Source organism: Nanorana parkeri, unplaced genomic scaffold (genome assembly GCF_000935625.1).
Source record: "Nanorana parkeri isolate BGI_ZX_2015 unplaced genomic scaffold, ASM93562v1 scaffold557, whole genome shotgun sequence".
Lineage (NCBI taxonomy): Eukaryota > Metazoa > Chordata > Amphibia > Anura > Dicroglossidae > Nanorana > Nanorana parkeri.
The window spans coordinates 246,335-268,903 of record NW_017306825.1 but is presented as its reverse complement, the minus strand read 5'-3'; the positions used below and the strand labels follow the sequence as shown (position 1 = coordinate 268,903).

Here is a 22,569-nt window from a genome sequence, read left to right as displayed (position 1 = left end):
TTTTATTATTTAGTATTGGAAGTTTAGTACCCCACAGCAGGGACGCAAATGGTAAAAACCTCACATTCACATCACCTTCACTGTAGCTAAAACTTTTATGCCTAGAACAAGCACAAAGTACATAAGAAAGGCAAATAGGATATAGGTAACAATAGAGTGCTGTACCAGGAAATGGGAGTCACGTAGGCAGAAGGTACTTTTTTTTTTTTTGGTCTTTTAAAGTATTCAGTAGGTGGTTTTTGACTGTGTAGTTCGGAACAGAAGTGTTCTATGAGCTCACTAAATTCCACAAATCATTTCATAGTTCAGTTGTGTCTGTGAGCAGATAAACTGTACAAAGTAGGTGAGCTGTAGATTGAATACTCCTTAGCTGAGGACACGCTTCTGCACCTCCTATATAGATACATTACTCTCATTCCTCCACGGCTCTTTGTAGCATGTGAAGAAATAGACCTTTTTTTTTTTAAATTAAAGGAGAACTATGGGGTCAGGGTTTTTCCCCATAGTTCTCCTAAGTGTCACGGGAGAACATAAACTAGCGTCCTCCTGTGACCCAAAGCTCAGTATACCGTGAGCTACAGCTCGCAGTATACTGAGACCGCCGCAGCCAGGACGGATACCGACAATACTATCGAGATCCACCCAGCTGCGTGAATGACAGCTGCCTCTGCCAGCTGTAACCCGCCCCCTCCCGCATCCGTTCTGCCAGTCAGCGCTGGGGGGGGGGAATCCCTGCAGGGAGCCGTGAGTGACAGTCACATCTCTCTGCAGGGACAGGATCGAGAAGTGAGCGAGCGACGGTATGTGTTCGCTCACTTCCCGATCTATTGAGCCAACGTGTGACAGTTTAATTGTCACACGTCTGCTCAAACTATGAGGTTGAGTGAAAATCACTCACCTCATAGTTCTCCTTTTTAAAGGATATTTTTCCCCCTCCCCCCAATGTTACTGTGAGGACTTACCTTAAATCATGCCCCTTAATCCGATCATCTTCTTCCTTACTGTGGTTTTCAGCTGTCCCTTTAGCGCTGGTGCGGGTGTCCGATCCAGAGCTGACTCCTCTGTCCTCCTCTTCTCTGACGTTCCACGGAGTCTGTTCGGGTGCACGCTGCTCCATAGACTTACCTTGTGTCTCTCCTCGTCTCCCGGCCGAACATCTCAATTGCGCATGCGCCCACCCCAAGATCCTTTGCGGCCGCCCGAGACTCTTCAGATGTTTCGGACGGCGCGCAGTGAAGACGCAGGTAAGTTTAAACCTGTTTCAAAAGTTTTGTTTTGTTTTTTTTAAGTTTCTGCATATATCTATTGCTTACTAGCTGTAGATATATGCCAAAAAACGTGAGGGTTTAATAACCCTTTAACATCACTACAGTTATGTTAGGAAGCATGCGGGTCAGGGATTTCATCTTGTGTGGTGTAAGACCCTTGATTTGCCAACCTCAAAACCATTGCTAAATCATTTTTCCTTCAAAAGTCATTTTTTTTTCTTTTATTGGTGAAAGACTGTATAATGACCTTGGTGGGTCGCCTTTGAATTTTATTAAGTGTTTTATGAACTTGCTGAGTTCCAGAAACAACATTTCTTCTTAATTGTGTCTTGGAGTAGTATAACTGAGTGGTAGGGGATCTGTAGATGAAATCCTCCCTGGCTGGGAACCTTACACCACTACGTGGATACAATACTCTCATTCCTCTGCATTCCTAACAGGTGCATTCCTCCACGACAGGTGTACAGACTGTTTCCTCCGAGCTGTATAACTTGTTAGACTGTGAAGCTATATTGTATTTTGGGGGCGTAGATATTTCTGGTAATGCTTATATGGAAATCATGCGTCAGATTTACAATAATTTAAAGGAGAATTATGAGGCGAGTGATTTTTCACTTGGCCTCATAATCTGAGCCGACCTCTGACAATGAGACTGTCACAGGTCGGCTCAGTAGATCGGGAAGTGAGCGAACACATACCGTCGCTCGCTCACTTTTCGATCTATCCCTGCAGAGAGCCGTGACTGTCCCTCACGGCTCCTTGCAGGGATTCCCCCCCCTCCCCTGTCCGATCCTCCAGCGCCGACTGGAGAAACGGACGGGGGAGGGGGCCGGCACAGCTGGCTCTGCCTCTGGATAGACAGAGCCAGCTATCAATCCCGCAGCTGGGTGGATCCAGACAGTATTGTCGGGATCCGTCCCGGCTGCGGCGTCTCAGTATACCGCAAGCTTTAGCGGATCTCTGTCCCCTCTCACCTCGGCATGTCCAGCCTGTCACCCCCGAGGCCTCTCGAGCCAGGAGCAGCCCTCCTCCGGTACCCAGCCGGAGCGATCTTGCTGGCTAATCATGGAAGCCGGGTGCCGTGTAATGACGCCCCACCCTGCTTTCTGATTGGCCAGGAGGCTGGCTCCATGCTCCCTCGACATGATGAGGGAGCATGAAGACAGCTTCCCGGCCAATCAGAATGCCGGGCAGCGCGTCATTACACGCTGCCCGGCTTCCTGATTGGCCCGGAAGTCGGCTCCATGCTCTCTCATCACAAGTGACGAGAGAGCATGGAGCCGCTTCCCGGCCAATCAGGAAACCGGGCAGCGTTTAATGACGCGCTATCCAGCTTCCTTATACAGGAAGTATCGGGCTAGGCATCGGAGCATTTGGGTACTCGCCGAAATACTCTGTATCGGCACCGATATGGATGCTAGTATCGGCGCATCCCTAATAATAACTATAAGTTATATATAATATAGAACTCACAGCCAGTAAGCAGAGCTCTAAGCAAATCTAAAAAGGGGCTGTGTTCAAGAGAGTAGGGCTGCAGCTAATGATTATTTTCATAATCGATTAGGTAGCCGATTATTATCTTCGATTTATCGGATAGAATAAAATAAAAATTAATTATTGCAACGATCCTCATAATCGATTTAATCGATTAATTGTTGCAGCCTTAAAAGAGAGACCTGAATGAGTCAGAGGAGGGATACACCCACCTCTTCTGCTAGTAAGGCCAGGATCAGACCTTTGTGTGCAGTAATGCACAATGTCTCACCATCCATGCATTAGTGCTTTGTGATGCCCTTTCCTTCCTAAAAGGGATGTGTTGACACCACACAAAATAAATTGGCTATTTAAAGTAAGGCACATTAGGGCAGCACAGTGGCTTTGTGGCTAGCACTTCTGCATGGCAGCTCTGGGTCCCCAGTTTGAATCTTGACCACAACAGTATCATTATGTAGTTTGCATATGCTTCCTGAGCATGTGTGGGTTTCCTCTGGGTACTCTGGTTTCCCCTTACTCTTTAAAGACATGCTGGTAGGTTAATTGGCTCCTGTCTAAATTGGTCTTAAGCTGGTCATGGACCAGAAAATAATGTTTTCAGAACTTTTGATTTTAGGATAGTTAATGGGGTCAAATCGACAATGGTTTTCAAAGGTAATGACAAATTGAAGGTGCAGGATGGAATTTTTTTCTTGAACAAACAAAATTCTAACAGTGAATGTGGTTTCGGTTTGTGAAACGTAATACCTTTCCAAAATCAAATGTTAAAATCAAACAACATTTCAAACTACATTATACAGGTTTAGGGCTGCAACCAACTAATCGATTTATCAATATTGAGAATAGTTGTCAACTATTCTCCGTATCGATTTAGTTGGATTAACTAGCTCTCTCCTAGACGCTGGGAGGAGGGCACAGCAAGCAGTGGGCGGGTGCAATAGCCAGCCTGCTTTTGGCTATTGCAATTAGAAATGGCCAATAGCGGACTGGCTTTTGCACCAGCCCACTACCTGCCGTCTGCGGAATCTTGCCACTGGCTGCTGTCATTTACTGGCTGAAGCTATTCAAGCGCCATGTGCTTACATTACAATTATTTAATACAAAAAGGTGGGAAGGAAGTCATTTTCAGTTTGGCCTTGACAAATTCTGCTGTGGGGCGGTGCGTTGCAGTGCCATTCATTTCAGTGGACCCCAAGCGCGCCTCCCACCCACAGTGTAATCGCCTGCATTGGAACGCACGGTACCGCAATTACGCGTTCCAATGCAGTGCGATTGCAAAAAATTGTTCATACAGTTTTATTCTGAAGTAAACTTTGTAGCACTGCCTTTGTGTATTTTAAATTTTCTTTATCCGATTAATCGACAAAATAATCAGCCAACTAATCGATTATGAAAATAATTATTAGTTGCAGCCCTATACAGGTTGAGGGCCCAGTCACACCAAGAGTGCGTTCGGCCTCTGGAACGCACTGAAATGCAACCCGGCTGGCTCACTTTGTTTTGGGCGGGAGGAGGCTCGGCGGTGCATTGAAGTCAATGGCACTGCAGCCGCGCCCCCGCACAGCTAACACCCCCTCCCGCGTGATGGCCACCCGACCACGTGGAACATTAATGCCTGCATTCCGGTCCAGTGCGATCTGCAAAAATGCTGCATGCACTACTAATGTGCCACGCGTTTGGATGCTGGTGGTCACACTGCGGTTCCATTAACTTCAGTGCACCACCACAAACCCTCCCGCCCCAAAACAGAGGCCGCACGCACACTTTATGTTGTGACTGGGCCCTGAATGTTCGGATGAGATATGTTGTATAACTGTGTGTACAAAAATCTACCAATGTATTGCCAGCTTTAGTATATGTATGCATGTGAGATGGGGACTTTAGATTGTAAGCTCCTTGAGGGAAGGGACTTATGTGAATGTGCAGTGTGTAAATAGCTGCGTAAATTATTGGCGCTATTTAAGTGCATGGAATAGGTTTGATCCCAAGCTAAATTAGTGGATTAACACAGTGTGCCAGAAACCATGAAACTAACACTGAACTATATGTATTCAATTGTATTGTAAAAGAAAAAAAAAAACATTTATAACTCTATAATTTGATCTTTTATATTAAAATTTTTACTAAAATCATTCACTTTTATGAGATTTCTGTCTGGCAGATATATATATATATATATTTGACAGACATAAATATGCAATATAAATGTATTCTATGCTCAGATGTATGTCAGAATTGCAGCACAGCAAGTTCATGTTTGTGTTTGGAAATTCCTGAATGGGGTCATAGTTGCAGGGAAATTGTGCAATGTCTTGTATGACTTAGTCACATGCCCCATGTTTCATCCCTTTTAACCCTTTTGCTTCCTGCACCTTTTTTTTTCTTTTTCATTTTGCATGCATACTAAAATATACTTTTTTTTTTTTTCTACATGAACACACTTGTAACCCCAAACTGTTAGCTTCTGCTTTCAGGAAATATATATTTGCTGAATTGGTCCAAATTCAATCTGCCTAGCCCAGTTTTCTCTGGCCACACTACTCGGATTCACCTACTCTTCCCTCTCCAAAACTTAAAGGGTTTCTAAACCCTCAGCTTTTTTTGCACATATCTACTGCTAGCAAGCAGTAGATCTATACAAAACGTTTTTTAAAAAAACGCTTTAACAGCGGTTTAAACTTGTATCTTCCCTGCGCGCTCCCGTCCGAAAATGTGAAACCGCTCCAGCGGCCGCAAAGCATCTTGGGGCGGACGCATGCGCAGTTCACATTTTCGGCTGTGTCGCGAGGAGAGACACAAGGTAAGTCTATGGACACGCTGGAGAGAAGGCTGAAAACTACAGGAAAGAAGCCTTTAATGTCACTTTAGAGCCAGTTACTCTCCTTGAGATAAGACAGAAAGTAAGCGCTGAACACGGGACAGCTCTGAATTTCTGACATGACCAACAGTTAAACTATTGAAAGCATTTTGTTATTTTTGCTCAACAAGGGCAAAAAATATTTAGCAGACCAAATGGGAGCAAATAAGAGAAGTTCATTGATAGAGTTTACATGGTAAATGTTATTTAACAGGATTGTGCTTGATTGCTCACCTGTGTAACCGGTACTTCAGCCGGCCTTCTGACAGCTCTAAAGCAGAAAGCGCTGAGAGTGTGTTGGGGGGAGGGGGCGGCCAGCATTACTTTCAGAGGTGGGTACAAGTGATTGGGCAGCTACAGCTACCCAGCTCACTTCTTGTACCTAAAAGTCCTCCACCCGCCAAGATCATGGCTGCAACAGCAGCAGCCATGATCTTATATGATCACTTCAAGACCAAAATATACAGGTACATCCTATGGTTCTGAAGTGGTTAAAGGAAATTTGTTGTGTTGCATGCTTTTCTTTTTATTGTGGTCAAGACTAAAAAAACATTCCAAAATTATTTTTAGCCAGATAAATGTGAATTATTAATTCTGAATGTCATGATGGGAATTGATCACAACTGGAGCAAACAAAATCTGGAGCAGCTGTGCATGGCAACCAATCAGCTTCTCTGTTTCATTTTCAAATCTTAACTGAACAAACTGAAGAGTGAAGCTGATTGGCTGCCATGCACAGCTGCTCCAGAATTTGTCTGCTCCAGTTTTGATAAATTCCCCCCAATGTATTTTCATTTCTAGGCAACAGTTAGGCTCCTTTTAAACACCTGTCTGGTCTTAGCTGCTCTGCTGTTTGAAAGGGGGGGCCCTGTTTATAGAGCTCAGCAGCTCAAGCTCAGATTTACACACAATTGAATAGGTGACTTATGTCACTTCCCCCTACCTGAATGTCTGTTTAGACAGCTTTGTATGAGGTTTAAATGAGAGTCTGAAGGCAAACGTCTTCTGCTGCGCTCTGTGATCATTATGGATACACCCTGTATTATGTTTTGATTTGTGAAACAAATATTTTTAACATCTAGTAAAAACAGATCTAAAACAGTTTAACAATGTTGACCCAAAATCAATCTAACATTCTCATTTGATAGCTGGTTTATGTCTGACTCCAGTTTCCTGCATTTTAGTAGAGTAGACTCTTGTTTGAGTAAAGTAAAATATGAATACATCAGTGTTGTTTAAACCAAAGGCATTGTATTGACGTGTTACAGAATCATTTCTCCGGTTAGTTTAATGGGGACCCAGTAAACGTGTATAAACAAATTCAGGCTGTGTTTACAAGGATCAAAGAGGCAAATAAATGTTCTTATTACCAAGAATTGTTTTTGTTAGTAACCCTTTCATTTTTTGTCAATGTTTATTTTATTTCTGCATAATTATACTTGCCTCTCTACCCAAAACATTTGTTGAAGAGAATTGAAAGTCCATCAGGTTTTTAATGTTGCCTCTGTTCCTGTTTTGGAAGATTTCAATCCTACTTCCTGTGCCAGTGACAAGGCAGAAAGTGAGTAGAACCTGCCCCAAGGTAAGGGAAAATACTATCTGATGGCTGTCACCAGAACAGGTTCTTCCAGTAGAAGATATCTTCTCTATTCTTGTCTTGGTGACAACTGTAAGATGTTTGATTTCCCCTCATTTTCTGCTGTACTGACTTGTACTAATAGTAAGGGTTGTTCTTCTCAGCAGGAACACAGACCGCAATTAAAATATGAGAGGTTCTAAATTTTCGCTTCAGGGAGTACATCCTCGATTGGCACAGGGACGCGGGGAGAAGAAGTAAGGAGGAGCAGGTGTGGGCGATGACAGCAGCAATTGTACAGCGCAATGCAGAATACCACCAGCTATAATGTACTATTGCTTGGTTTTGTAGTGCTCTATAGCTGGTGGTATTCTGCATTGTTTTGTATAGCGGACTACAAAACCCAGCAATAGTACATTATACAGTGCAATGCAGAATACAGCCAGCTATAGAGGACTACAAAACCAAGCAATAGTACATTATAGCTGGTGGTATTCTGCATTGTTTTGTATAGCGGACTACAAAACCCAGCAATAGTACAGCGCAATGCAGAATACCGCCAGCTATAATGTACTATTGCTGGGATTTGTTGTATTCCTCCTATAGCTGGTGCCATTCTGCATTCATTTCTGTATAATTTTACACTTTACATTTCACTATATTGCACACTGCAAACTCAATACAAACTAGTAGTCCCATCACTGGAGCCATTTTTTAAAATGTATATTACTTTTTATCCCATTAATCGAACTTAATAATCGGCTAACTAATCGATTTTTAAAATAATCGTTAGCTGCAGCTCTAGACAAGTATGGCTGGTTTAAGTCCCCCTGATCATCCACCCTCAGACATGAGATTAAACGTAAAGTGAAAGGTGGGCCGGAGTTGTGACAAGTGGGCAGCGCTGGCCGAGGACAGGCTGAATAAACCACATCAACACACCACACTACTATTTGCCGGTTAATGGCAGTGCTAACATTGGCTGCAAGAAAACAGTAATGCGACCGGCTGACTGTTCATAAAAACAGGCTGCAGTGATTGGTTGTCTTCACAGGAAATGGGAGCATTTTCAATGAATAAAGGCAAAATATTCTTTCATTTTATGAAGCATAGGCTAAAGCTAAAAAGAAGACCTGATCAACAATAGGTATCCCATATTACAACTGAATTGTACTTTTTCTTTTTTTTTTTCCCCCATCCCGGAGTTCAGCTTTACATCTGAATTGTCTAGATTTGTGACAGGTTTACTTTGGTTCCTGTGTTTTTCTTGCAGCATGGACTGCAATAGTAAACTAGTAGCATGAGACCTGCGTGTGCTGCATGAGAAGCTTCCTCTTGATATTAGGACCAATAGTCTCACTGTTTCTTGCTGGCATGACTCTGATTCTATTCTGTTGTTCTAGGTGGCTGCTGTGGCTCCGATTCTAAACAGTATGTTCATGGAGGATGGGCCTGGGCTTGGTGGTGCATCTCCGATACCCAGAAGTGAGTAACTTAGATTTAAGTCAGTGTCTGCAAAACCCGCAGAGTGAGTGTGCCTTGTTTATTGCATGTTACTTTGCTTTACAATTATTTTAGAGGTGCAAACTTTCATGCAACTGCATAGATATCTAAAAAAAAAAGTGCATTGTCCTTTGTTAGACTGAGTTATGTTTTTAAATTTTTTATCAAAACTCCTAATTTTGAATTTATCAGTAAAGTAAGTTTTGCACCTTTAAAACTATGCCAAGTATTTAATTGCATGTACTAGGTCGTCTCATGATAGAAAATATGTTACTGTGTTTTATAAAGATTGAAGGCAAGGCAACACTTGGGTACCCATTTAAATCGATTTTAAAACTTGATGTGATGTCTTTACAACAGATTTTTGATCATGTTTTCAAATGGGACACATAGCCTTGGTTGATGGGCTGCATTGTTAGTTAAATATCATAGGAAAAGACTTTCTGCAGCAGCTCAGGTGCTAAAGTTTGCCTTGCCTTGGCATAGTGATATTGGCATGGTATACTCTCCAGTCAACTACATTTAATGTCTTTTTCTTAATAAAATTAAAGAGTCCAGTTTTTGAGGTTCTAAATAAACATATCAAGCACAGATTTGTAACTTATCTAGGCAGATTTCCATCACAATTTTGTTTTTTGAACCTCTGGCAGGTTTTTTTATTGCGGTCTGTATTCCTGTTGGACATATTGTCCTCACTTCCTGTCCCAGTGACACTTGGGGCCTTACCATGGCTTTAAATAAAGAAAGGAACCTTATAAAACCGGTGATGTGCTACACTCACAAGTGGGTAGTGGTATCGGCTCTCGGCCTTGAATGAGCCCCTAGGGCATTATCCTGTTTCCATTCGCTGGACTAATGATTTTATTTAGAAATATATGAAGAATGCTGTAGACAAGAAAAACGCAAGCAAAGTTCAAATGAGCGCTTTTAACCCCAGAACAGGATGTGAAAGGATTTTGGGGAAAAAACTCTGGAAAGAAAATTTTGCCCTAAGAACGGTTTTAATGGAGTTTTAATTTAACAATTGGTACTCAACAAAAACTAGGCTGATCCATCGAATTGCTCCCTAATTATGCAGTAAATCCTAAAGTGGAAGGAAGGAGCCCAGTTTGTGGAGGCTAGTGATATTCAGGCAATTAATACCATAGCAACTAGTGGCATCCCAGAAACTTGAGGGATTGTTGTATCCCTTAATTCATACATGCAGTTTCAGGATACCAGGGTACTCAGTCCATTGCATAAAAGACTAGTAACAAGTATGCAGCGAATGATTTCTCACTTTTCGCGGACTTTCCTGTTCTACTCGTTTATGCCCAATTATTAAAGCTAATGGACATTATAACAGCTACTTGCTTACCTTTTTTCTGGAGGAGGTTATCCATGACAGAGCCCGTATTTCCCTCATAATGGGCTTACTACATGTTTTTGAAACGCCTGCCATAGAATATATTAAGAGTTACAAATACCTGTTGATCTTGGAGAGTTACCTATCAGTTCATATTTCATGTCTTGCATGTTTTCAGATGTTATAGCTTCAATCTTGTGACTACTTTGGTAGTGTATCTGCACAGTTGTAGTCTCCTCAATAGTCACACTTCTTGAGGCTCTACTAGAAGTGGGTTAACACAATTTATCTCAAAGTGGAAGGTCCCATTAAAGAAAAAATCCATTTAGAGTTGAAAGTACAGGTGCAATTTCCAGGTAGTGCCTCCAGATGTCCCCTTTCAAAGGGGTTAAACTTTAGATAATTGGAGCATTCTTTAGGATCCTGTATGTAGAGTCCAAGCTAATGTGACATTACTACTGCTTGCTTTTCACTTGAGGTGAACTATTTCCCTCCTAGTACTGGCAGTGTTTTACTTTCTCCTACTCTTTACAATACCATGTTTATGAAAAGTCAGTGAAGTTCACAGAAGGAGTAAATACTGATGATGTTTCATTGGTTTGCAATGTGTAAAGCCAGGCTCAAGATAAATTGTGTTTTAAGCCCTGGTTCAAACCTAGGCGTATTGCATATGCGCGCCTGTCGCGCGTTTTTTTACCGTGATTCGCGGTAAAAGAATTGCGCGACGAACGCGCGTTTCCGAGGGCTACTTGGCTGTATCCCAATGGAGACGCGCAACAAAAACTGCCCAAAGTAGTACATGTACCTTTTCAGGCGTGGGCCGTTTTGTAGTGCGTTAGGGACGGGCTGAAATACGCCAAGGTGTGAACCAGACCCATTGAATACAATGGGATTTAGATGTTTGAGCTACAAAACGTTCAGGTGTGAACGAGGGCTGAGGTCTAGTTTTTACTCCCTCAACTGCTTCTAATAAGGCCTGCAGTGTGGGAGCCGGGGGGTAAATACAAATTATAACCAGACAAGATACAAGGGCTGCTGTAGTCAAGTATATTCCAGCAAAACTAACATACACTCTACACACATTTTATATCCTGCACCTCTACACAAAGTAACATTTTTGAATGGTTGGTGCACGGTTTTTTTCCATTCCTGTCCATTATGACGTGCATGTGCTAAGCGCTGATTACTGTGACTAGAAACGTGTATGTTTAGTGATGCACCTATTGTATGTGTGTATTAAAAGAGGCATGCACGTACACTGCAAATGTGGATGAAAGAGTCATTATTATGACCATCATTGGACCCCCCATGACTAAATATGCTTTTTTGGGGGGGGGGGGGGTGTCATTTCCTGTTGAAAGCCTCATTGATTATATTTTAAATGGTAAGTCCACCCAGAAGTGATATTTCAGATCTGAATATAATTTAGTAGACTCTCGCTGCCTTTTTATACCTCCTTGGAGGCTCCAGTCGGTGAGATTCCCTCCCGCCATAGATCTTGGTTCCGTTCCTGCCCTTCTCAGAGTTTTACTTGTTCCTACTCCTCCTGCTGTGTTGTCCATTATAAAAATATATTAAGGTATATTTTCATTGATTGGATGCAAAAGAAAATTAGCATTCTCTCAGCAGTCAGTGGGGAGCAATGAAAACAATGGACAGCCGCGGCTTTAATGTTGCATCTGAGATTTGGACAGCTGTACTTCAAAGCCCTCCACATCATTGTGCACGGAACTGTTCAGCTCAGTGCACGCAATTATATCCGTCATATAAAGGCAGCTTGGCTGGGTTCTGAACCTCTTGACTAGTTCCCCCTTTAAGCCGCACTATAAACCGGTCCTAAAAATCCAACCAAAGAAAAGGCCCCAATGGCTGCTACAGGTTTGCTGAACTGGGCCCGAGTAATCTCCATCTGGAGCCACAGAGATGTACTAGAAATTATTAAAGGTCGATTTTTACCTTCAAGCATCTGACAAAAACAGGAATATTTAGTTTTGGATGGAATGACCCTTCTGTGAAAATATTCAAGTGTAAAACATAGACTTTGAGCAGAAAGCCACTGAATTGTATTCCAGTGCTGGGGTAGTTTTTATCTTAACATTAAAGTAAATATTTAAAAAAATTGTTACAGTTCCAGCTTATGGGCACGCTCAGATATTTTGTTATATTTTGACCTGCAACTAATAAGCCAGTTATCAGTAAAATATTCTGCTGCTGATATGTTTTTTTACCATATCCCCTGTATCTGGATTGTCTTGTTAAATGCACCAGCAACAAAAATACAAATTTGGGATATTTCTAGGGTTAAAAAAAAAATAGTTTTGGTATTTGAGACATCGAGTCACTATCCTTTCCTTAACATAAAGCAGTTTGAAGTTCAAACTGCTTGAGCTGATTCCATTTTACATTTAAACGAAGATTAAGATACATTGTGATCTGTACTCCTATAAAGTGAGTGTATAGGCTTGTAAGATTACACTGTACTCGGTAACCTTTATTTAATATCCTTGTGAAGAATGTTTATTTTCCATCATGGACCTAACACACCGCAACCTTCAAAAGATTTGAAATATGTACAGACTAGAGATGGCGGCGTCAAAGGAACCTACTGATGCTAAAGAAAGCTTAGGGCAGGAACAGGCACAGTCACATTGGGCAGATATTCATATTCTTATGATATGGAGAAGGGAGGGAAAGTGGCAGGTAATCTTTGGGTTAAAAAATAGCAATTGTCCCCAAAGATAGATCCTGGCCAATCACTTGAAAACCCTAAGTGTTCTGGTTTTATCATAAATGTTCTAATGATAGATGACTAATTCCTGAACTAATCCTAAGTGGTCAGATCGAGCGAACATTCTTTTCTGTAGGCATCTTTAATTTATTCAAGTCAATGAAAGATTTTTGGCTGCTGTAGATTATTGTGCATTGTATGTCTTTGCACAGTAAAGTCCTGTCATGATGCAACAGGGTTGGGATATATGTATTTCCTAGCAATAAACACTGGCCAAGTATTTGTGTTTTATTCTAATAGAGTGTGAAAAGATTACCAAGACTGGTTCTAAATGTGATTTCATACCTAAAAAAAAAAGGCATGCTGTTAAGTGCTAGGAGAATGGGTTTGAGAATTGCCAAGAGAGTCAACTGCTTTTATTTTTGTAGGTGCCACCAGTGTAAATAGCTGATGGTATAATATACAGCACAATGTACCATCAGCTATAGAAGAATACAAATCCCAGCAATACATTATAGAGCACCATGTGTGGGAAAGTGCAGGCTTACCTGAGCAGTCTTCCAGCAACTTGCTTCTGAGATCGGACCTGTCTATCGGCGGCTGTCATCCCCCCACACCTGCTCCTTCTTACTACTTCTGACCCGCGTCCCTGTGCCAATCGTGGATGTGGGCGGTCTGTGAACGTGAGGCGGGGAGGAGATGGGGCGTGTGGAGCGTGGAATGCGGGTGGATCTGGCAGCGGGGAACGTGTGATGGGGAGGAGGTGCGGCGCGCAGCGTGTGTGGAGCCGTGAACAGGGCCAACCAATCGGAAAGACGATTAATCGATGATTGAAAAAGTTGACAACTTTTTCAATAATTGATTATGTCGATTAATTGTTGCAGCCCTAGTGCGGGCACATTTGATATCACCTGAGGGAGAAGAGGAGTGACCTGGTGTAAGTGCATGCAGGACATGCTCCGTGGGACATAGGAAGAAATAGGAGTTTGTGCTGGATCAGAGAGCTGCACCAGCGCTGAGGGGACTGTTGGAAACGTGTGGAAGGAAGATGATGTTCCATCAAGAGGCATCACATAAGGTAAGTATTTAAAGCAGCATTGAGGAGGGTGGGGGAATGAGCCTTTAATGTTACTTTAAGCTGAGACTGGCTGATGACATCACAGGTGAACTTGGAAATGGAGCACAGGGTGCCTGTCTGGCTACCTACTGTACGTCTCTACAGCTGGACCAAGGCCTATTTTTTTTAGTAAGGCAACTACACTTTTTAATTGCCGTTCTGATTGTACCTGCTAGGCTCGGTGGCAGATTTAGGCTGCAGCTGTCAAAACTCAGGTTGGGCCATCTTTTATCAGTCCTACTTTTAATTGCAATATTGTCTCTTAGGCAGAAATGTGAAAGTAAAAATACTACACAATTTTCCTTTTCCACAAAGTGAATGTCTCGTCATGCCTAATAACAGATTCCTGTTTGAAGCATGATTGCAGAAAGATTTAAAATGATGACCTTTTCTAATCTACGTGTATGTTCATGATGTGGAGTGGCTGGTAAACTACAGCCATACTCGTGTTCAGGAGAGGGAGAGCCCCTTAAGAGCTCTTCACTGATCAGAGCAGTTGGTCCTAGATGTCTTAGTAATACTTTATAGATCAGAGGTTCTCCTCAGTGGGAGAGCTGCCAGGATATGGCAGAAAACACTGCAACAGCATATAACCTGAGACACATAAGAGCATACCACAGACATAAAATCCTGTGGCCTCCTGCTGTCAGGTTAATACGTTTAAGGTGGCTAAGAGGAAATCGAATTATAGTTTACTAGTGTGTACTTTTTTTATAAGATAGGAATTGGTTAAAACGTTTTGGGGGGAGATTTTCCTTCTCTGAGGGCCAGTTCACACCATATGCAGTTGTGATGCAGTCCGTTTATTTGACTGCTGCAGTCAAAATACATCACAATGCTTTCCTATGGGCTTTCTTGTGCTTAATTCACACTGCAAGAAAGAAAGAAATGGACTGCATCACAACTGCATATGGTATGAACTGACCCTAAGTGTCCCAGATAAACAGGAAGTGAAAATAAATCTCCCTTCTTAGACCATTGTAAACAGAAAAGGTTTTCCCAGATTTCCCATCAATGTTTTCATTGGAACCAGTAACATTTTGAATTTACAAACAGGACAAATCTTTCCAGCAGGCACACAGGCAGCAATAAAAACTCTCTCCAAAATGATTAACACATTTTGACTTTAATGGTTACCCTTTTTTTGGCCTTGAAGGGAAAGGTTGTCATACTAGAGTTTACGTTTTCAGCAGTATTTCAGTATACACATACATTCATCTCAGAACTACCAGCTCACATTCACATCTATGTCCAAACATTTTAATGTTGTGAAAGTGTAAACATATGAATTGCAGAACTGACAGCTTGTGGTTTCACACATGCTTTGTGCATAAACATGATTGCTGCTTCCTTTGCATATGTTTCACTGCCATTCACAAGCTGTTTCACCAATGTACTTTGACTACAGTGGCCGTGTAACCTTAAATATCCATTTTTATACTCTTGCTCAATTTAAATGTTAGAATAACATAGCCAGTTCTAGATGTGCATTTGTTTTATAAAGAGTATGTAGTCACAGCATAGCATAGGTTGCTGCTTACACCATTGAACATCACCTGTAGTAACCCACTGTGGAGCCCTGGTTGGACACTGCATGCTGCTCCTGAAAAGGAGAACTGGACTAACTACACTACACTTCTCTATTCATTGGTGAAGTTGGTTTGTGTGTTGCTCTTTGGTAACCACTCTGTGTATTTGCTGCCCTCATTTAATGCTGCTCAGACTGTCATTGGAGCTTATGACTATCCTTTGTCGCTGCGAGAATATTGAGACATCGGAGGGGGTCCCTCTGTACGTAACGGGGGTTGCACAGGTAATCAACTTCCAGCTTCCTAACTCTGCTCTTCGTTTCCTTTTTTGTTTCATTATAAGCAGCTACGCCGGCAAGAGGACCCTCCATTAACAATAATAACCATATATTTCTACGTCTTCCAGACTTAATCTTTGGACTTTCCTTCCTATGCATTCTATCCCCTTTTCCTGTGTGTCCAGCAGTCACCTTTTGGATGTAATGTGAAGCTCTTATAAAGTTTGCAAAGCTGATTGTAATCCTCAAAGTTACACAATCAAAGTTTCTTGAAGTTATTAGAGCCTTGAAGTGTAGCAAATAACAATGCACATGTTGTTGCAGTCTTCAGTAACTGATCAAGTTGTCTTGGATTGTACTGATTTTCAAACCTTAGTGATGCACTCTTCAAGTGAAGTGGACTATTCACCCTCCAGCACTTGTCAGTAAATAGTTTTTCCTCTAATGCATATTATTGGTAACAAATAACACCCTCAAGGGGTGAAATAAAGGAGCTGTTGCAGCACTAGTATTTTCCACCACAAGATGTCCCTAATCTTAATCTTCCAGGTTTAATGACAGCCAGTATGATTCAACCAGCCTGTGACTCGACCGTGAAGAAGCAGCACAGTGATGAGCTTCTTTCTGTCATTCTGAGTTCCCCTCCTATTTGCATGCTCCCTGTCAGCACATGAATTGATTGGCACCTTGTGCTGCTGCTTCCTATTGCACTGAGTTCAGCCCCACAGGGAGTGCTAGAAGCTGATAATAGGTCAAATTCAGGTACTTGAACTGCTTCTTTTCAAAGAAAATACAATTTGTTGTGTACTTATGATTACAGAGCTGCATTAATTAGTTTTTTTTAAATATGTGGCTTTAATTGAACTTTTGGCTACCACAGGACATTTCTTAGTTGGTTAGTCTAGAAAACTTGCTATGATCTCTGTTGTCCTTTCCGTGATATGCTGACACCTCTCTCTGTTTGCTGATATTGTCCCCTTCCCTCCTCATAACTAGGGAAACTTAGTTTTATGGCACTGGCTTCTGTCCTTTTAGCCTGCAGTTATTTAGAGCAGTTAGATTACACCTTCACTTTGATCTTCTGATGGCAGCTAAAAGGTTCATGAGCTGTGCTTGGATTTCTCAAACCACTTGCAAGCATGGAGCAATACTTGGCTACATTTTGAGTTGCCATACATGGGGATGTGGGTTTGTGCATTTGTTACAATTTTGAGACTTCTAGCTTTCATAAGCCACATTTGTTGCTGGATGTGGATGGGCAGCTTTCAGTCACTTATATCTGACTAGCACAGACGTTCATTGCCTCATAGCTTAAAATTAGGGATGCACCGATACTGGTTTTTCAGTATCGAGTAAGAGTACCAATATTTTTTTCGGTACCCGCCCGGCTTCCTGATTGTCTGGGAACCTGGTGTGCTGTCGAAAGTACACCAAGCTTCATGCTCCCTCGTGACACTGTCAGTTAGCTTGGCTTACTGACCAATCAGGAAGCATGGTGGCGGGTCATGACCTGCTGCCCATCTTCCTGATTAGCCAGGCTGCCTCGAAGTGTCCTAGCCAAGCCGGGAAGCGGGTCATGACGTGCCACCCGGCTTCCCGATTGGTTAGGAATCCAGGCTGCCTAGCGACAAGTGAAGCAAGCTTCCTAGCAAATCAGGAAGGCGGATCATGGCGTGCCGTTTGGCATCCTGATTGGCCACGAAGCCAGGCTTCCTAGCCTGATTGGCCAGGAAGCTGGCTCCATGCTCCCTCGTGGCAATGACAGTCAGAGGGAATCTCCCTCTGACCGGAAGTTCCAGGATCGGAGGTAAGTATTGGAGCATTTGGCTGCGTATGAGTACTCGCCTAAATACTCCCTATCAGTACCGATACCAGTATCGGTATCACTGCATTCCTACCTAAAAGGCATAGAAGATACACGTTTAGGTGCAGTTATACTTACTTTTTTTTAAGCACCCAGCCTTCCCTGCCAGTCTTATACACGCTGTGAAGAATGTCCGAAAACCTGCAGACTACCAAAAGCCTTGGTTGTCATAGAAAAGACACCCATTAATTCACATAGATCCTGGATAGTCACCTCTCTACATTCACAAAGTTTGGTTTGTAGCTTTAAGAGGCGGCAACAAGTATTTCAAATAATTTGCGTCCCCAAATTATGTTTTTGGCTTAAGCTTGGACACCATTAATTATGCGATGGACCTATTTGTTGCAGCTCTAGGGGTAAAAATCTTTCTTGCCATCTTGAAATGTCTCTCATTTTACCCTAACACTGCATTTGATGAAGAAACAAAAGTTGTTTTTCTCCTCTTTACAGGTGATTCACTTTAAAATTATCTTCATGTTTGGTGCTGGTGCATTTAAACCCCAAAAAGAGAAAATACATTTGTGGCTGATAACACAAAATCTGAGCTGAGCATTGCGTACAATGTGACTGTGGGCTAGAAGGGGAAGAGATGTATAGGAAGTGTAAAGTTATTGATGACAAACTGGAAAATCTGCAAATTTTTTACCTTTTTGACAGGATTTCCCTAGAGATAATGACGTTACAGCCCACGTGCGAGGACGTAGAGACGGCTGAGGGTGTAGCTTTAACCGTCACGGGTGTGGCGCAGGTACTGTAAAAGCTGATCATTTTGGAAATGCATGTCTTCAGGAATGGATGCCATCAGTGCCAAGCCAAGTCGGCACTGCAGGTTGCATAGTAAACCTGTTACAGAAATCGTTTTGGGAATGACTGTTATTCTAATGAACACTGTAAATTATATATTTGAACCTTTGCGCTGTTTTAAATGTCATTTTAAAATTGCTTCATCTTCAACCTGTCAGTGGTTATGGTATATAAATATTGGTTGTTACTGGACAGCATCTACATGCCTTGAGACCCTAGATTGTAGGAATAAGCTAAATGTACATCTGAAGCTGAAATATTATCCTCTGGAAAGTGCATTCCTCTGACCTCTATATCTGCAGGCACTGTGGAAAAGTTTTTATCCTCAAATGTTACAGAAGAAGTAGCTCTCTCGGCTTCCCCTCCCACAGGTCCTGCTCTGTGTTTCCAGTAGAGATTAGAAGGCTGCTGAGCCACTCCACAGTGCCTTCAACTGCAGAGGTCAGTGAGGGCATTTCTTAAACCTCTACTGCTTGTTAACATGTAAATCATTGGATGTCCAAAACATTAACAAAGATTTACTTTGTTTCCCAGAAAAAGGACTTTGATCATTATATGATCCAGACAATGGCGTTCACGGGTGCAATTTAATGACTATCATATAAAATAGAGCAAAAGTTAACCCTTTCTGGCTCATTCTGAGTCCTAAAAAGAAAATAAAGGAGAAATAAACTGTCCTTTTAAAAAATAGAAAACAGACGGGACAGCTTCAGCTTTTATGAATTTAAAGTAAAACAATAAGAGATGCAAGTGAGCAATAGGGTCAGCTCAAATAGACTATAAAAAACATAGTTGTTACGGAAAGTAAGAAAAACTCAAAACAATTCTACAAATATATCAACAGTAAAAAAGTAAGGACAGAACACATAGGCCCCATGAAGGACAAATAAGGGCATTTGGTCACAAACATCATTTTATATGCATGAAAAAGAGGGGTTTAATAGACAAAATAGTAGTGCCAGTAGAAGAGAAGTGCCCCTCTGGTTGTCATAAATAGGGGTCCAAAAAGGATTAGAAAAGCTTAATGTAAATATATATTTTTTAAATTAGTTTATTAACTGACATATCCGACAGTACAAAGTTATAGCAACGAGCATTGATACATATGTTACAAACAACAACATGTGATCACATTGGGGTCAGGCATTGTACAGAGAAATTCCATTGTCAATGGCATACAGATCAAAGACCATTTGTATAACAACAGTCAAAACATTTCAACTGTGATGTCTAACAGCCTCTGGCGTGTGTGTAGTTTGAAATAAAAATAAAACTAATCTACAATCTAGCCGGCTGTGGTATGTGTCAGTATTAACAATATATGACCTCTGGGAGAGCATCACGAGCCCCTTAGAACCATTATTGTGAAGCCATTCTAGTAGGAGCACACACTCCGCTTCTCCCTAGACATGGTTGCAGGCGCAAGTAGCAAATGAGTGAAGAGGAAGAACAGAAAAAGCAACAGAGGACCAGCGTCCTAGAGCATAAGGGAAGAAATAGAGGAAGAATAGGGTCCCGAATCGCCTCCCTGCGCTCCCTTCTTAGCGGTTCTAACCTCATCCGACCTCTAGGTGGTGGGGCGCTTAGCTGAATGGAGCCTTTCAGAAGGCGTGTCCCAGGCAGGCAGGCAGGCACGGCCAAAGGGTTCAGTGCCTCAGGGTCCCCCTGCCAGGAGATCCGCAGATTTAGTTGAGTGTTGGAAGTAAATCCAGGGTCCCCAGGTTGTCAAGAGTCCCTTCAGTGTTCCTAAGGGACGCTGTCAAGTCCTCCATGGCATACACCTCCCGTACTTTGGAGAGCCATAATGAGATGGAGGGTGGATTTGTTTGTTTCCATAACAGGGGGATGGAGGCTCTCGCTGCATCCAAGAGGTGGCATGTGAGTGATTGCCGATATTTCGAGAGTGGGGTGGCAGACACGCTGCTGGGTTATTCCTCAAATCCACCATGGCCAGGTCCTGGATGACAGACAACACCTGCTCCCAGAAGGGTCTCAGTCTTGGGCAGGACCAAAAGATATGGAGCATTGTACCAGAATCTAATGTAAATATATTGCCAGAATCTGAGGGCTTACACCTGTGCGTCCTCAGGGAGCTTAGATCAGTGATAGCCAAGCTTCCATTCCTGATTTTTTTTATTTAGATACTTTGCTGGATAGGCACCAAGTGGTTGGTATAAAGCAAATGTGGTACCAATATTCAAAAAGGTGGTGTAGATGTAGGCTAGCAAAAATTACAGACCAGTCCACCTAAAATCAATGATGTGAGGGAATGCTAAGGGACCATATTGAAAAATGTGTCGGAGAAAATGGTATTATAAGTAGACATGTGCACCGTCAAAAAATTTGTTTCGATTCGGATTTTCCGTTATTTCTTTTTATGGGATTCGGGTCGGATTCGGCCGAAATTTGTTAGCGGTAGTCTGTGCGAATTATCGCTTCGTTCGTTCGTTGCAGAAAAGTGACATTTGAGGGGGGAAAAAAATGTTTTCAGTCTGCTGAAGAGGGGGAAAAAAAGCGTGAGGTTCTCCCCCAATTAATACCAGACCCTTTAGGTCTGGTAGGAATTTTAAGGGGGAACCCCAGCCCCCAGAAATGTAAAGTAAGTAAATAAACAAACCACACTTTTAGAAAAAATCCTTTAATTGGAAAAAAAAACAGTCAATTTTTGACTATTCCTTTTTAATTTAAAAAAAAAATGGCTCCATCGTTGTAATCCAGCGTCAATCACGATGCACGTCGCCTGCCGACCCGCCGAAATTTAAAAAAAAGTCCCGCCACGCAACCGTCCGAACCCAACAAAAACTCACTGCAAAATGACATCTCCTCCCCGAAAGTAAACAGATGGGCGGAGTGAGCCGTGGTGCCACAGCTCGCTCCGCCCATTTTTACATCGTTGCATAGTTAGTCAGGTTGAAAAAAGACACAAGTCCATCGAGTCCAACCCATTTGACATTCTCACATAGCATGCTATTCGTGATCTCTCGAATGCCATTTGGGTCTGTGAGCACAGGTGTCATTATACTATTCATATGCAACGAACAAACAAAACGATAATTCGTACAGACTACCACTGACTAATTTCGGAAAGTCGGATTCGTTTGCATTCGTTATATCTGTAATTCGGATACATCCGAATTTCCGAATTTTGATTCAAAACGAATCGCACATGTCTAATTATAAGTAACAACCGACATGGATTTTTGAGAGTCCGCTCTTTTCAGGCCAACGTGATGGGGAAGTAAGCAGTTGCTTGGGTAGAAGTAAGGCAGTGGACATAGTTTATCTGGATTTTGCAAAAGCATTTGACACTGTAGCTTAATTGGCAAACTGGCTTTAGGAACAGGTACGGAGAGTAGTTGCAAGTGATTCTGCCTCTGAGTGGTCTGGGGTTGAGTGGTGTGCCCTAGGGTTCTGCGGGGCCAATGTTGTTTAACCTTGCTCTAAATGACAATGAGGTTGGAATTAAGAGTTAAATGTTGGTATTTCTTGATACCAAATTATGCAAGGAAATAGTTTCAGCACAGGATATAATCACACTACAGGAAGAGCTTTAGTAAATGGGTAGCTACTTGGCAGATGAGGTTCAATATTTAAAAAATGTAAATTTTTGCATTTGGATACTAAAACTTTTCATGCAAAATACTCAAAAGGTTGTACATTGGGGAAATCAGTGATGGAAAAATATTTGGGGGGTCCTTGTAGACAACAGACTTGGCAGTAGTTTTCATTGCCAGTGAGCAGAAAACTTGTGTATTAAAAAGGTTGTTTGGTTTTTTTGGAGGGATGCATCAATAAACAAAGCACTGGTGTGACCTCATCTTGAGCATGCAGTACATTTCTGGCCACCAATCAACAAGAAGGTTGTTCCTAAATTAGAAGGACTTCAGTGAAGGGCAGCAAAATATAATAATATGGGGGGCTTGAGGACCTCAACTATTAGGAACAATTAAGTAAATAAGAGGTGTCTAAGAGGACTTGCTTTCAACAAATTAAGAGGAAAGTAGTGATGGTAACAAATAGTTCAATCCAAGGTCCCTGATGAGGACACGAGGTCACATTTGAGGTTGAGGAAAGGTTTAATATGCACAGTTAGTTGCACAGGGTTTTTTTTTTACGGTTAGAGCAGCAAATTTGGAACTTCTTCCCCAGGTAGTGGTATCATCTGAAAGTGTTGACAACTACTACCGTGTTTCCCCGAAAATAAGA

At 42.1% G+C, this 22,569-nt stretch overlaps 1 protein-coding gene across 2 annotated transcripts in view; it reads left to right on the top strand.

The window, feature by feature from the left end:
• FLOT2 (flotillin 2) overlaps window positions 1–22,569 on the top strand; it is a 54,719-nt gene that overhangs the window by 10,052 nt on the left and 22,098 nt on the right. Inside the window, exons 2-3 of one of the 2 annotated variants that reach the window (XM_018562043.1) lie at window positions 8,599–8,680; window positions 18,217–18,307. In XM_018562043.1, coding sequence (XP_018417545.1) covers window positions 8,599–8,680; window positions 18,217–18,307 — 173 coding nt within the window. The remainder of the gene's footprint in view (window positions 1–8,598; window positions 8,681–18,216; window positions 18,308–22,569) is intronic. The other variant, XM_018562044.1, reaches the window with a different exon arrangement.